The sequence below is a fragment of the Eumetopias jubatus genome, unplaced genomic scaffold (genome assembly GCF_037043125.1).
Source record: "Eumetopias jubatus isolate StellerSeaLion01/CBP00866 unplaced genomic scaffold, mEumJub1_p1.0 scaffold_12, whole genome shotgun sequence".
Classification (NCBI taxonomy): domain Eukaryota; kingdom Metazoa; phylum Chordata; class Mammalia; order Carnivora; family Otariidae; genus Eumetopias; species Eumetopias jubatus.
In genome coordinates, this window is record NW_028274818.1 from 112209533 (window position 1) to 112226259 (window position 16727).

The 16727-nt window shown below is 50.3% G+C and overlaps 2 protein-coding genes across 2 annotated transcripts in view; both read left to right on the forward strand.

Moving 5' to 3' along the window:
* Positions 1-1218: 1218 nt before the first annotated feature.
* On the forward strand, positions 1219-3998 carry LOC114203899 (melanoma-associated antigen 4-like). Its single transcript, XM_088017080.1, has 5 exons — positions 1219-1301; positions 2731-2805; positions 2877-3025; positions 3281-3862; positions 3967-3998. The coding sequence occupies exons 1-5, from the start codon at positions 1219-1221 to the stop codon at positions 3996-3998; spliced, it is 921 nt and encodes a 306-aa protein (XP_087873206.1).
* A 1781-nt stretch (positions 3999-5779) lies between these two features.
* LOC114203900 (melanoma-associated antigen 9-like) overlaps positions 5780-16727 on the forward strand; it is a 36944-nt gene continuing 25996 nt past the window's right edge. The window contains exon 1 of the mRNA XM_088017081.1: positions 5780-6305. Coding sequence (XP_087873207.1) covers positions 5780-6305 — 526 coding nt within the window. The remainder of the gene's footprint in view (positions 6306-16727) is intronic.

The following is a 16727-nucleotide window of genomic DNA, read 5'->3' on the forward strand; positions in this document are numbered from 1 at the left end:
GGGGAGGGGGGCTGATTGGAACACGTGGTGAGTCTGGACTTCTGAGTCCATGTCTCAGAGAGACTGAGGTGAGGCCCTGATGAAAGGAGCAGATGCTCAGGTGGGCAGAGGGGAGGGCCCTGGTCACCCCGTGGTGGGGGTGGCTTGGGGAGGCCAGGGATAAACCCTGTGGGAGGACAGAGGGGAGCCCCGCAGAAGCCCACCCATGATGTCAGTCTAGAAGCCACCGCTGGGTGGGATGGGGACACGTGGCCAGTGCGGCGGACTTCTGCATCTGGGTCTCCCGAGAACCTGGGGTCCTTGGTGGATCGAAGGAGCAGGGCCTCGCTCAGGGGGCAGAGGGGCAGGCCCAGGTCCTGTTGGGGTTTATGCTGAAGTTGCAGAGGGAGGACTGAGAGACCCTGGACCCCAGCCCAGAGTCAGTCCCTAGAGGCCTGAGTGGAGGACGGGGACACCCCGATTGTGTTCGTGCGTGCGCTTGTGTGTCCCCCACTCGCCCATCCGGGTGTCCCAGACACGGGATGCCCCGGTGCTCTGGAGCTGATCCACAGGCAGTAGGGACAGGCGGAGGCATAGGCACCCAGGGAGTCCTGGTGGAGATCAGAAGAAGGCCCGAGAGACCTGGACGCCCCATCTCAGCCTTGGGAAGCCCTGGGCTTCGTGGCCACACGTGTTAGCCACAGACTTACCCCGGTTGGCTCAGGGCAGGGAGGGCCTTGGTGATGGCAGACCAGCTTGGGGACAGCAGCCAGAGTGGCCTAGGACCTGCCAGGGCTCGAAGCGAGGACCCCCAAGGGACTCCCCAGGGAGCCCGCAGGACTGCGGGCCTGATTCAGCCACAGGATACTCCTGGGATGGAAGAGACCACACAGTGCATGGCCACTTTGGCCTCAGGGCCTCCGAGAACCCCTGGCCGTTTGGATGGAGCACTGCCTCGAGTATGCGGGTGGGGGGCGGTGGCCCACGTGTTGCTGGGTGAAAATACGAGGACCAGAAGGAGGACTGCAGGATTGGGGACAGCGAACAGATTAGGTCCCGGGAGGCCCCGGGGCTGGATGGTCACCTAGGGTGTGCCCTGACTTCCCAGCCACGTTTCCTAGAGCCTGGGGTCTGGGTGGAAGGAGCAGGCTTCAGGGTCGCCCAGGCTGAGCCCGGTCCTGCCAGGATGGAAGGGGAGGACCAGAGGGAGGACTGACTGGGCCGCAGTACGGACAGGCCATGGAGGAGGACCCTTGTGGAGGAGGAGCCCATGCCTCCTGTCCGGGGGTCCACATCTGGCTGTTAGAGCCTGAGGCCCTGTGGTGAGAAGGAGCGGGCCTGGGGTGGGGCGGGCCTGTGTGTGTGTGAGGGTGGAGTGCGGGGTCGGGGGGGCGGGGCACGGGTCCGGTTGGGACTCAGGGTGAGGACCCTGGGGGAGGACTGGCCATACCCCCTCCACCCCATCTCAGCAAAGAAGCCAGGGCACCGGAGTCTGGCAGTGCCCAAACCAGGGAGGATCGGTCAGCGGGGGCCCAACCTGGCACGCATGCTCACTTGTCTCATGGGCCAGAAGGCGGGAGTCCTCGGGGAGCTGAGGTCTTGGTCTGAGGGGCACATGGCTTCTGTCTCACATTGGGGACCTGGAAGAAGCGCAGGCCCTGGCAGGAAGAAAGAAGATTAGCGTCCTGGGGGCCTGAGGGTATCCCCACCCCAGGACAGAGTGGCCCGTCCCTACAACCAGCCCTTTGGGATCTTGCCGGGGGCTGAGGGGGTGGATGGAGACGTGGCCGTGGACCAGGACGTGCTGGCTCCTCACCCTCTTCTCGGAGCTCTCAGGGAGGTGAGGACCATGCTGGGAGAGGTCGGGGTCAGGTCATCTGGGGAAGCGCACCTGGGAGACACACAGGAGTCCCTGCTTCTGCCAAGAATCAGTGTGGGGACACCCGAGGGAGGAGTGAGTGACTCCCCACCCACCCCTTGGGACCACGAAGGGATGGCCCAGAAGTCTGTGCAGCCCCTACCTGGAGGCCCTGGGAACCCTGGGTGGGGCCTGTCAGGCTGAGTCCCTCCTCCTCTCCAGATCCTTCCTCTCAGGATGGAGAGGGCCTGGGCCTGAGGGTCTGGACTCGGGTAGGAGAGGAGGCAGGTGCCCTGGCTCTGGGTCTGGCCCTGATGGTGGGGGGCAGATGAGAAATGAGGGGATGCCTCCCACAGCAGGATCCTTAGGGCCCAGGCCTACCCTGACGCTGCTGCCAGCCCTGGGGAGACGGGCAATCGGTGGGCCATGTTGTGTCTCCTGACTTTTCCTTCTGGCGTCTCCCAGAGATGAGGCCTTGGCACCAGGAGGGTGGCCTCCCGTCAACACAGGGAGTTTTCCCAGGCCTTCCGTGGGGTCATGGTACAGACGGAGAGGTTCTCCCATCCCAGCAGAGACAGCAGCCGAGCTTGGCCGTCCCTGGGATCCCGAGACGAGCCCTTAGACCTCTGGCAGGCGTGGGCAGAGGTGGGCCCCCTGGCTTACCTTCTGTGGGGTCTCAGGGCTGTGCGGCCTTGCTGTGACCCTGTGGCCTCAGGCTGCAGGGCTCCAGGCCCTGCCAGGGGAAATAGCAGTCCCCTGAGGGGCCAAGGAGGGGACCACCCAGCTTGGACGGATGGGGACCTCACAGAATCCGCACCAGCCCTCCTGCCCCACTGGGGGCCGTGGGCCGTGCTCTGTGTCTGCACCCTGAAATGACTCCTTTTCTCCTCCAGGGGCTTCCAGAATTCAGAGTCGAGGCCTAGGTCTGAGGCAGGAGCCTCTAAGGTCCCAGAGCAGGGGAGGTGCAGGTGAGGGCCACTGGTCAAGGTGAGGTACTTGCTCTGAGCATGGAGCTAGGGGCTCGCCCATCCCACCCCAGAGGGGACCCCTCAGCACCCAAGTCCGACGCAGCGCACTGTCAGCTCCAGGACTTCAGGCCTCTGCTGCCTGGGCTGCACCCTGAGGAGCCGTCCCACCTCTTTCTTCAGGGTCAGCCCGACACAAACGCCATGCCCCTGGGTCAGAGGGGTGAGCTCTGGAAGCTGGAGGAAGACCCGGGCCTGGCCCAGGGCCTGGTGGAGGCACAGCTGTTGGGGGCTGGGGAGGAGAAGGTCCCCCGCACCCCCCCCTCCTTCTCCACCTTGGCCTCCTCCCAGTCCGCCGCCCCATCGGGCTCCTGCTCTGCCCTCTTTCTGGTCCCCTCGGAGGAGGGGTCTGCTGCTGGGTTCCAGAGTCGTCCCCAGAGCTCTCTGAGTGCCTGCCCCTCCCCCACTGCCCAAGCAGCCACTGCCTGCAACCAGCCTGACCAGGGCTCCAGCAGGTCCGATGAGGAGGGCGCCAGCCCCCGTGAGGAGCCCGAAGAAGCCCAGCCGGGGCTCCAAAACATAATCCAGGGGAAGCTGGCCGAGCTGGTGGAGTTCTTGCTCCTCAAGTATCACATCAAGGAGCCGACCAGCCAGGCAGAGATGCTGGAGATCGTCGGCCAGGATGCCCTGGATGCCTTCCCTGTGATCTTGGGCCAGGCCTCCAAGTGCTTGCAGCTGGTCTTTGGTATGGATGTGAAGGAAGTGGACCCCAGCGACCACTCCTACATCCTGGTCCCCATCCTGGGCCTCACCTATGATGGGATGATTTGCGGTGAGCAGGGAGTGCCCAAGACCGGCCTCCTGGGGGTGAGCCTCCTGCATGGTGACCGTGCCCCTGAGGAGGAGGTGTGGGAAACGCTGAGGGTCATGGGGGTGTATGCCGGCCAGGAGCACATCATCTACAGGGAGCCGAGGGAGCTCCTCACCAAGGTCTGGGTGCAGGGAGGGTACGTGGAGTACCGGCAGGTGCCCGGAAGTGACCTGCCTCCTACGACGTCCCGTGGGGTTCCAGGGCCCACGCCGAAACCAGCAAGTTGCAAATGCTGCAGTATTTGCTCCAGGTCAGGCGCGGGCAGCTGGCTTCCTCCCTGGCCCTGTCTGAAGGGACTGTGAGAGATGAGGAAGAGGCGGCCTGAGCCCTGGCATCCGCCAGGCCCTTTCCAGGCTTTGCTGGGTTCAGCAGCCTCTCCTGCGGGGTGCTGGGCATGAAGTGGGGCCGCTTGCTGGTTCTTCCCTGTGTGTGTGTGTGTGTGTGTGCCCGTGAAGACAGAGCCCTGGGCTTTTTAAGGAGTGCAGGGCCAGGAAGGGTTGGGAGAAGAAAGCAGGGCAAGGAGCCTCCTGCGGGTGGGGGGGTTGTTTCCTGGGATGACTCCCACATCCAGAGCTTGGTGTCCTTGCGGAAGCTCTCCTGTGGGGTTCCTTGCCATAGAAGGTTTCAGCCGCTTCAGGGGCTGATTGTGTGAGTACCATCCACTCTGCAGCATTTGTTCTTACCCAGTCCAAGAGTTAAGAGTTTTATCATGGTCTTGGCGTGCCTGGGTCCTCTGTTGGTTAAGCGTCTGCCATCGGCTCAGGTCAGGATCTCAGGATCCTGGGATCACACCCCACATGGGGCTCCCTGCTCAGTGGAGACTCTGCTTCTCTCTCTCCCCTGTGTGTGCTTTCTCTTTCTCAAATAAATAAATACCTTTAAGAAAAAGTTTTTTTTCATGCCCTGGACACCAGCCTGGACACCTTGCCTACTTGTGTGGGCTCTGGACCGAAATCACAGGGCATTGGTCTAGGGATGGGTTGGAAAGGCGCAAGAATGGAAGAAGCAAGGGATGGGGGTCAGAAGCTGAAGAGATAGAAGTTTGCTGGTTCTTTCTTCTGATGCCTTCCCGACCATTGTTGTGCAAATGCCAAAGGCAAGCACACGCACACACGTGTGGGGACAGGGGCAGGAGGGCCCAGGTTCTGTCAGGAGTCAAGGTGAGGACCAGAGGGAGGAATGAAGGACCCCAGACCCAGTAGAGAATCAGTCCTGGGAGGCCTCTGGGTGAGACAACGGTGACATGAGGCGTGTCCTGGCTTCTGCTCTGGGTCCCAGAGACACTGAGCGCTTGTTGTGAGGAGTGGCCCTCAGGAGCAGGGATGAGGGCACCGGCCATCCAGGTTGTCCAGATGGGGAACAGAGAGTAGGGCTAAGGGACCCGAAGGACCCATCTCAGGGAATCCCTGGACTTTGTAGCCTGATGCGACGTCCACAGTCTTTGCCCGTGGCTCTCAGGGCAGTGAGGGCTTTGGTCGGAGGGAACGGGCCTGGAGACAGCAGAGACAGCATCACCAGCGGTGCTGCGGCTCATGCTGAAATCCCTGAGGGAGGGCTCAGGGAGGGACCTGGACTCCAGAACAGGGACAACGCACTGAAGCCTGCCCCTGCTGTCCGCCCTGGGAGGCCTGTTTGTGCCAAGTCCACAGGCGGTGTGTCAGGACGTCCGCATCAAGGTCTGACAGAGGCTGGGGGCCTGCTTTAAAAAACCAGGGGTCAGGGGGCGCCTGGGTGGCTCAGTCGTTAAGCGTCTGCCTTCGGCTCAGGTCATGATCCCAGGGTCCTGGGATCGAGCCCCGCATCGGGCTCTCTGCTCCGCGGGAAGCCTGCTTCTCCCTCTCCCACTCCCCCTGCTTGTGTTCCCTCTCTCGCTGTGTCTCTCTCTGTCAAATAAATAAATAAAATCTTAAAAAAAAAAAGAGTTTAAAAAACCGGGGGTCAGGAGCTAATGGAGGAAGACCCAGGCCCAGCCCAGGGCCTGGTGGAGGCACAGCTGTTGGGGGGTGGGGAAGAGGAGGTCCCAGCAGCTTAGATGAGGAGGGTTCGAGCACCTGGGAAGAGCCGGAAGTCACGGAACCCTCTCTCCAGGACAAACTCCACGTGAAAATGACTGCCCTGGTGGAGTTCCTGCTCCTCAAATACCGCAACAAGCAGCCGACCCGCCAGGCAGAGGTGCTCGAGATCGTCAGCAAAGATTACCAGGACGACTTCCCAGTGATCTTGGGCCAAGCCTCCGAGTGCATGCAGCTGGTCTTTGGCGTGGACGTGAAGGAAGTGGACCGCAGTGACCACTCCTACGTCCTGGCCAATGTCCTGGGTCTCACCTGTGATGGGATGCTGAGCGGTGAGCATAGCATGCCCAAGACCGGCCTCCTGGTGCTGCTACTGGGGGTGAGCCTCCTGCATGGCAACCGTGCCCCCGAGGAAGAGGTGTGGGAAACGCTGGGGCTCATGGGGGTGTATGCCAGCCAGAAGCACATCATCTATGGGGAGCCCAGGGAGCTCCTCACCAAAGTCTGGGTGCAGGAAGGGTACCTGGAGTACTGGCAGGTGCCTGGCAGGGACCCTGCCCACTACGAGTTCCCGTGGGGTCACAGGGCCCATGCTGAACCAGCAAGTTTCAAGTTCTGGAGTATTTGCTCCGGGTCAGGCGCGGGCAGCTGGCTTCCTCCCTGGCCCTGTCTGAAGGAGCTGTGAGAGATGAGGGAGAGGAGGCCTGAGTCCCAGTGGCGGCCAGGCCCTTTCCAGGCTTTGGTGGGGTCGGCAGCTTCTCCTGCAGGGTGCTGGGCATGAAGTGAGGCCACATTTTGGTTCTTCCCTGTGTGTGTGTGAAAAGAGAGAGCCCCGGGAGTTCTAAGTAAGGCAGGGCCAGGGAGGGTTGGGGGAAGAAAGCAGGGTGAAGAGCCAGCATCTCTGGGGGCCTGTTCTCTGCGATGACTCTGACATCCAGAGCTTGGGTTTCTTGAGGAAGCTCTCAAATATTGTTCCTTGGAGTACAAGTTTTAACCAGCTTCGGCAGGTAAATGTGTGCGTGACATCCACCCCACAGCATTTGGACTTACCCAGTTCAAGAGTTTTAAGAGTTTTGTCATGTTCTGGAAATAAGGTGGGAGATCTTCCCTCCTTGTTTGGGTTCTGGAATGAAATTACGGGGCATTGGCATAGGAATTTGTTGGAAAGGTGGAAAAACGGAGCAGTCAAGTGACGGGGTCAGGAAATACGGAAATAAAAGATTATTCATTTTTGCTTCTTACTCCTTCTCTTCTGTCATTCTGCAAAAGTAACACAGATGCGTGCGCCTTCATTCACTTAGTTCTTCAAGAAAAGAGGAGAAATGACATCTCAGCACAGAGGGAGCCCTGCTCACTGGCTCCTTGATTCCCAGACATGGGCTGAGCTCTGCTCTCTGGAAGGCCCTGTGTGTGAGCAGTGAGGACATTAGGAAAAGCAGGACACGTTCCACCCTTAGGGGACAGTCTAGCAGCTGCACTCATGGCAGGAAAGTGGGGAGAGGTGCCCTGAGACCTGCAGAAGAAATGGAAGAAGGGTGAGGGAGTGTGGCTCCCGGGGCAAGCACTGCAGTGGAAGTGCCCCTGGCCTTGGGTGGCTCAGGGTGTCAGGTCACCGTGCTTCCTTCTGTGCAGCTGATTACCGTGAACCTGGGGGGGTGACAGTGGCCCTACTTGGAGACAGCGTACCTTAGAGGTGGGAGCAAAGTCTGGAATGGATAATTGCTCTGAGAAGTTCCTTCTGGATCATGGACAAACCAGGGAGAAATCTCCTCCTGGGGCAGGAAAAGAAGGTAGCCTCCACTCTCATCCCAAGGCCTTGAACACAGTGCACAGACTAGGTGTTTTATATCCGTCATCTGCAAGTATTTCTGAAGAAATACAGTGATATTTCTTTGAAGTGGAGCCCAGAAGACTCTAGACTGGCACTCTTGTCCTGACCATGCAAAGCCAGAACCCACTGCTTAAAAAGTCATTTTAGTTTGATTATCTGGAGTGTAATTTGGACAGCTATAAGTAAGCAAGGTCTAGGTTTTGGTCAGGGGAGAAATGAGTGAAAGGAGTGGTTTGGTGGAAGAGCAGCTGGGAGGGAGGGAAGGAGCTGGTCTTTGACTCACATTCTAGGAGCTTTGTATTGTGTCCAGCTGGGACAATTCCCTCACAGCTGAATGCCACACATATTCCCATATATCTCATATATATCCTCTGATTTAGAAAATGGATTGAGTTTTACTTATGAAGCACCCTCTTTGGCTGATTAGCTATTCCATGTCCTATTGAGCTGCACATTCTCTAACATGACCTGGGTAACAAAATAAATAAATAAATAAATAAATAAATAAATAAATAAAATACCCCAGAGGAGAGAGTGGAAGGCCCTGGGATCAAAACAACACTTGAAATCACTGCCATTCATCAAAGTTCCAATATGTGCCAAGCACTGTGCAAGTTGCTTTCCATATATCACATGCATTCCTGCAGTCCTGCAAGACGGGGCTTATCAAACCCACTCACTTAACTCACTCACTTCAGAAAGAACCTGAGGCTCCTAGGACTTAGTCATTTTCCCAGGATCACGTGGCTAGTGAGTGACAGGGCAGCGACTAGAACCCGGGTCTGAATTCGTGTAGAGTCCACGCTGTTCCCACCCACTGCAGCCTGTGGCCAACCTTCCGAGTCCTACATCATTCCTGAGGACAGCATGGTGTCTTCCAGGTGACAAAAAGAAGGATGCTGTGGCTAAGGTACTAAAAAACCTGTTGCTAAGGAAGGAAGGTGACAATGAGAATCAAACAGGTTTTGGGTACAGTCTGTGGGCTTTATTAACCTAGAGTTCTTCTGCCTGAGCCTCAGAGTTCTTTGAAAACTGACTGCCCAGGCGCTGGCATTTTTTCCAGACCTGGCACTTTCCCGAATTACAGCAGCCTTTCCCTGGTATTCCCCTGTGTGCTCCTCTGTCTCACTCTTGAACCTGGCCTGCTAAGGAGCTCATCACTGGTCCCCATGGAACAGCTAGGAATCACCTTCTCTCCCCCAACATAGAACCTTACTCTCTGTAGTAATCCTCTGGTCACTAAATGAAGAAAGTATATCCTCCCTGCTGGAATCACAGAATCGTTTGAAAATTAGATGTCATCCTGTACTTGAAAGTATCTGTCACACAGGTGCTTGAAAAGTTCAAAGAATTCCAAGGCAAACTGACCTCAAAAACTCCTCCCCTGGGATGCCTGGGTGGCTCAGTCAGTTAAGCATCTGCCTTTGGCTCAGGTCATGATCCCAGGGTCCTGGGCTCGAGTCCCACATCAGGCTCCCTGCTCAATGGGGAGCCTGCTTCTCCCTCTGCCCGCTGCTCCCCCTGCTTGTGCAATCTCTTTCTCTCTCTCTCTCTCACTGACAAATAAAAAAATCTTAAAAAAAGAAACTCCTCCCAGCAATAAAGTCAGTCATAACAAATTATAATAGTTGCATTTGGTTAAGCCCCTACTGTGTAACAATACATGGGAGAAACTTTAATGTTCATCCATAGTGTGTCTTGCTTTCCTTCCAGAATACAGGGGACACCACCTTGCCAGTCCCCTTGTAGTTAGGGAGGGTTGTGTGATGACCCTTTGCCATGGAGATGTGAGCAGAAGCATTGTTTCTCACATCCAGGTGTTTGCGAGCCAGTGTGTCCACTCCATGCTGTCTCCCTTGATTCACCAGCAAACATGGTGACCCCGTGTTGAGATAGGGGAGCCACAAGATGAAAGCAACCTGGACCCAGGGTCTAGGAAAAGCAGAGGGCCCCTGCCAAACTGTATCAGAATTTGTGTGCACAAAGATGCACTTCTGTTGTGTTAGCCCTTCAAATGTCACAGTTTGTTGCATCAGTTAGCAGTTACTTTCATGCAGCCGCTTTTTTTGTTAGGCTTATCTAGCAATTTTACTTAAGAAGGTACTAGTGCATATCTTCCTATTGCAAAAAAACTTCTAAAAATACAGATGAGTCACAATATCCCCTTTTCAAAGTTCCTCCACAATTCAGCCTCCTCCTCAGAAGTCACCATGACTAACAATCTAGTGTGTATTTTTATTTTTTTAATTTAAAATATTTTCTTTTCTTTGAGAGAGAGAAAGAGTGTGTGATGGAGGGAGGGTCAAATAGAGAGAGAGAGAGAGAGAGACCCTCAAGCCGGCTCCATGCAGAGCCTGATTCGGAGCTCGGTCTCAGGACCCTGAGATCATGACTTGAACCGAAATCAAGAGTCGGACGCTTAACCAGCTGAGCCACCCAGGCGCCCCTAGTGCGTGTTATTCTAAAGGTGACTATGGCTTTTTCATAGATATGCTCTACAAATATATTGTTTCTATTCAACCTAACCCATAATACTGTGCATATTGATCTGCCACTACCTTTTGTCACTTAATAAAATGGATGCAGGATCTTCCAATAACAGCACATATACACCTACCTCACTTTTGAAAGTATTCCCTGGAATGTTAAAGTTTGTATATACCATAATTAATCACATACACAATTTTTTCCTGGTGGAAACAAGTTGTTTTCCCTTTATTGTATGACTAATAAAATGAAAACAACATCTTTGACCTGAATCCTTGGGTAGATATGAATGTTTTCTAATAAGATATACATACTAACACAGACATTGGGTTAGAGTGGAGAGGGTGTGAATTGTTTAACATTTCATAAATGCGGCTGAAATTTTATTCCACAAGTGCTATACCAGTTTGCATTCCCATAATTAATTTCAATAGCTCCAAAATTGCAATACTTAGGTATAAATCTAATAAGATATGCACAGGATCTGTATGCTGAAAACACAGAATGCTGATAAAAGTAATCAAGACTTAAATAGTAAGTTCAGAGATATACTGTGTTCATGGACTGGTAGACTCACATAGTGAAGATGTCAATTCTCACTAAATTGATCTATACATTCAAAACAATCCAATCAAAAATCTACCAGGATGTTTTTGGATATAAACTAGCTGATTCAACAAGTTTATGGAAAGGCAAAGGAAATAGTATAGCGAAAACAACTATGAAAAAGTAGAATAAAGTCAGAAGAATCACACTACTTGATTTTAAGATAAAGCTATGATAATCCAGGTGGTGTGGTATTGGGGGGCGGAGCAAGATGGCGGAGGAGTAGGAGACCTAGATTTCGTCTGGTCTCAGGAATTCAGCTGAACAACGATCAAACCATTCTGAACACCTACGAACTCAACAGGAGATCGAAGAGGAGAGTAGCAACAACTCTCTGAACAGAGAAGCAACCACTTACTGGAAGGTAGGACCTGCGGAGAAGTGAATCCAAGGCGATATTCAGGAGGATAAACGGTGAGGGAGGGGCCTCCACTGGCCGCTTCTGACAAGTGCTAGAGCCGCGGAGCACAAAATCGGACCTTTTAGAAGTTGACTCGGCTGAGGGACGTCGCTGCAGTGGCTAAGCAGGGGGTGGAATCCTCCCGGGACAGTGTGGTCTCAGGACCCTTGGGGTCAGAGAAAGACCGGGGGTGCCTGAGTGCGCCAGAGCTCCCAGGTATCAGAGCAGGGAAGCCGGCTGCAGAGACGGAGCCGAGGCGCGGGCTCTCAGCTCGGGGTTGCCATAAACTGTGATCCGCTGCCCAGTCGGGCCACTGCTCCTCCAGCAGGGACCCAACAAGCGGCAGAGCTGGGAGACTCCCCTTCCTTCCCGGGCAGGAGCGGCGCGGTAACGAACCGCAGGGATCTGCTGGGTTTGGAGACTCCACACGGGTTCAGGTGCCAGAGATAGCAACGCTCGGTCACAGGCCGGGTGAGCACGGAGTGCGGCCGGAGACCGGGGAGACGGGAGTGACTGCTTTTCTCTGAGGGCACACTGAGGAGCGGGGCCCCGAGTTCTCAGCTCCTCCGGGTGGAGATTGGGAGGCCACCATTTTTGCCCTGGTCTTCCAAAGCTGTGCGGAGAGCTTGCAGGGAACAAAAGCTCCTGAGAGAGCACCCGAGCAGCTTCCTTAGCCCGGACCGACAAGGGTGGGGCAACTTAGCCTCCGGCAAAGACATTTGGAAACCACAGCAACAGGCCCCTCCCCCAGAAGATCAGCACGAAAGGCCAGCAAGCCAAGACCAAGTTTACCGATCACGGAGAACGGCAGAACTCCAGCGCTAGGGGAATACTGCACGTAGAATTCATGGCTTTTTTTTTTACCGTGATTCATTATTTCATCAAACTTAAATTTTGTTAACTGTTTTTTTTTTATTTTTCTTTTTCCCTTTTTCAACCAACATCTTATCAATCCCTTTTTATAAAAAAAAACATTTTTTATTTTTCATTTTTAGAGTCATATTTTATCCTTTCATAGTAGTTACACTTATTTTTGGCATATATATGTAAGTTGTTCTCTCTTTAAAATTTTGAGATACAGTTTCTTCTAACAGATCAAAATATACCCTAAATCACTAGTGTATGGTTCTGTTCTAGTCTCCTGCCTGATCACATTCTCTCCCTTTTTCCTTTTTTTTTCTTAAATCTTCTTTCTTTTTTCAAACAACTTCTTATCTTATCAAGTCCTTCTATAAAATCTTTTATAATTTTCATCTTTACAGTCATCTTCCATCCGTTCATTGTATCAACCCTTATTTTGAACATATATGTCTTTCTTCCTTTAAAATTTTAGGAGGCACTTTTTTCTAACAGACCAAAATACGCCCAAAATCTAGTGTGTGGCACTGATCTATGCACTAGCCTGATCATATTTGATCATATTCTGCTTTTTTTGTATTGTTCTGCTTTGTTTTTATCTTTTTTTTTTCTTTTTTTTCTCTTTCTTTTTTCTTTCTTTCCCTTTCTTTTCCCCTGGTTTCAGGTCTTTTCTGATTTGTATACAGTATATTTGCTGGGGACGTTGTAAACCTGTTAGCATTTTGTTCTCTCATTCATCTATTCTCCTCTGGACAAAATGACAAGACGAAAAAAATCACCTCAGCAAAAAGAACAAGAGGTAGTACCGTCAGCCAGGGACCTACTCAATACGGACATTAGTACGATGTCGGACCTAGAGTTCAGAATCATGAGTTTAAAGATACTAGCTGGGCTTGAAAAAAGCGTGGAAGTTATGAGAGAAACCCTTTCGGGAGAAATAAAAGAACTAAAATCTAACCAAGTCGAAATCAAAAAGGCTATTGATGAGGTGCAATCAAAAATGGGGGCACTAAATGCTAGGATAAATGAGGCAGAAGAGAGAATCAGCGATATAGAAGACCAAATGATGGAAAATAAAGAGGCTGAGAAAAAGAGAGAGAAACAACTACAGGATCACGAGGGCAGAATTCGAGAGATAAGTGATACGATAAGACGAAACAACATTAGAATAATTGGGATCCCAGAAGAAGAAGAGAGAGAGAGAGGGGCAGAAGGTATATTGGAGCAAATAATAACAGAGAACTTCCGTAATGTGAGGAAGGAAACAGGCATCAAAATCCAGGAGGCACAAAGAACCCCTCTCAAAATCAATAATAATAGGTCAACACCCCGACATCTAATAGTAAAACTTACGAGTCTCAGAGACAAAGAGAAAATCCTGAAAGCAGCTCAGGAGAAGAGATATGTAACCTACAATGGTAGAAACATTAGATTGGCAACAGAACTATCCACAGAGACCTGGCAGGCCAGAAAGGACTGGCAAGATATCTTCAGAGCACTAAACGAGAAAAATATGCAGCCAAGAATACTATATCCAGCTAGGCTGTCATCGAAAATAGAATGAGAGATAAAAAGCTTCCAGAACAAACAAAAACTGAAGGAATTTAGAAACACGAAACCAGCCCTCCAAGAAATATTGAAAGGGGTCCTCTAAGCAAAGAGAGAGCCTAAAAGCAGCAAAGATCAGAAAGGAACACAGACAACATACAGTAACAGTCACCTTACAGGCAATACAATGGCACTAAATTCATACTTTCAATAGTTACCCTGAATGTAAATGGGTTAAATGCCCCAATCAAAAGACACAGGCTATCAGATTGGATTAAAAAACAAGACCCATCCATATGCTGTCTGCAAGAGACTCATTTTAGACACAAAGACACCCCCAGATTGAAAGTGAGGGGGTGGAAAACCATTTACCATGCTAATGGACACCAAAAGAAAGCTGGGGTGGCAATCCTTATATCAGACAAACTAGATTTTAAAACAAAGACTGTAATAAGAGATGAGGAAGGACACTATATCCTACTTAAAGGGTCTATCCAACAAGAAGATCTAACAATTGTAAATATCTATGCCTCAAACATGGGAGCAGCCAATTATATAAGGCAATTAATAACAAAAGCAAAGAAACACATTGACAACAATCAAATAATAGTGGGGGACTTTATGACCCCCCTGACTGAAATGGACAGATCATCTAAGCAAAAGATCAACAAGGAAATAAAGACTTTAAATGACACACTGGACCAAATGGACCTCACAGACATATTCAGAACATTCCATCCCAAAGCAACGGAATACACATTCTTCTCTAGTGCCCATGGAACATTCTCCAGAATTGATCAAATTCTAGGTCACAAATCAGGTCTCAACCGGTACTAAAAGATTGGGATCATTCCCTGCATATTTTCAGACCACAATGCTTTGAAACTAGAACTCAACCACAAGAGGAAAGTCGGAAAGAACTCAAATCCATGGAGGCTAAAGAGCATCCTACTAAAGAATGAATGGGTCAACCAGGAAATTAAAGAAGAATTAAAAAAATTCATGGAAACCAATGAAAATGAAAACACAACTGTCCAAAATCTTTGGGATACAGCAAAGGCAGTCCTGAGAGGAAAGTATATAGCAATACAAGCCTTTCTCAAGAAACAAGAAAGGTCTCAAATACACAACCTAACCCTACACCTAAAGGAGCTGGAGAAAGAACAGCAAATAAAGCCTAAACCCAGCAGGAGAAGAGAAATTATAAAGATCAGAGCAGAAATCAATGAAATAGAAACCAAAAGAACAGTAGAACAGATCAACGAAACTAGGAGCTGGTTCTTTGAAAGAATTAGCAAGACTGATAAACCCCTGGCCAGACTGATCAAAAAGAAAAGAGAAATGACCAAAATCATGAAAATCATGAATGAAAGAGGAGAGATCACAACCAAACAAAAGAAATACAAACAATTATAAGAACATATTATGAGCAACTCTATGCCAGCAAATTAGGTAACCTGGAAGAAATGGGTGCATTCCTAGAGATGTATCAACTACCAAAACTGAACCAGGAAGAAATAGAAAACCTGAACAGACCTATAACCACTAGGGAAATTGAAGCAGTCATCAAAAATCTCCCAAGAAACAAAAGCCCAGGGCCAGATGGTTTCCCAGGGGAATTCTATCAGATATTTAAAGAACAATTAATACCTATTCTCCTGAAACTGTTCCAAAACATAGAAATGGAAAGAAAACTTCCAAATTCATTTTATGAGGCCACCATTACCTTGATCCCAAAACCAGACAAAGACCCCATCTAAAAGGAGAATTACAGACCAATATCCTTGATGAACATGGATGCAAAAATTCTCACCAAAATACTAGCCAATAGGATCCAACAGTACATTAAAAACATTATTCACCACGACCAAGTGGGATTTATCCCTGGGCTGCAAGGCTGGTTCAACATCCGCAAATCAATCAACGTGATACAATACATTAACAAAAGAAAGAACAAGAATCATATGATCCTCTCAATAGATGCAGAAAAAGCATTTGACAAAGTACAGCATCCTTTCTTGATCAAAACTCTTCAGAGTATAGGGATAGAGGGTACATACCTCAATATCATAAAAGCCATCTACGAAAAACCTACAGCGAATATCATTCTCAATGGGGAAAGGCTGAGAGCTTTTCCTCTAAGGTCAGGAACGCGGCAGGGATGTCCACCCTCAGCAGTGCTATTCAACATAGTATTAGAAGTCCTAGCCACAGCAATCAGACAACAAAAAGAAATCAAAGACATCCAAATCGGCAAAGAGGAAGTCAAACTCTCACTCTTTGCAGATGATATGATACTGTATGTGGAAAACCCAAAAGACTCCACCCCAAAACTGCTAGAACTCATACAGGAATTCAGTCAAGTAGCAGGCTATAAAATCAATGCACAGAAATCAGTGACATTCCTATACACCAACAACAAGACAGAAGAGAGACAAATCAAGGAGTCGATCCCATTCACAATTGCACCCAAAACCATTAGATACCTAGGAATAAATTTAACCAAATAGGCAAAGGATCTGTACTCAGAAAACTATAAAATACTCAGGAAAGAAATTGAAGAAGACACAAAGAAATGGAAAAAGTTTCCATGCTCATGGATTGGGAGAACCAACATTGTGAAGATGTCAATGCTACCTAGAGCAATCTACACATTCAATGCAATCCCCATCAAAATACCATCCACTTTTAAACAGCCAAGGTGTCCATCGACAGATGAATGGATAAAGAAGAAGTGGTATATATACCCAATGGAATATTATGCAGCCATCAAAAGGAATGAGATCTTGCCATTTGCAACAACGTGGATGGAACTGGAGGGTTTTATGCTGAGTGAAATAAGTCAAACAGAGAAAGACATGTATCATATGAGCTCTCTGATATGAGGAATTCTTAATCTCAGGAAACAAACTGAGTGTTACTAGAGTGGTTGGGGGTGGGAGGGATGGGGTTGCTGGGTGATAGACATTGGGGAGGGTATGTGCTACGGTGAGCGCTATGAATTATGCAAGACTGTTGAATCACTGATCTGTACTTCTGAAACAATGCAACATATATTAAGAAAAAGGAAATAGAAGAAGATAGCAGGAGAGGAAGAATGAAGGGGAGTAAGTCATAGGGGGAGATGCACCATGAGTGATGACGGACTCTGAAAAACAAACTGAGGGTTCTGGAGGGGAGGAGGGGAGGGGGATGGGTTAGCCTGGTGATGGGTATTAAAGAGGACACATTCTGCATGGAGCACTGGGTGTTATGAACAAACAATGAATCGTGGAACATTACATCAAAAACTAATGATGTAATATATGCTGA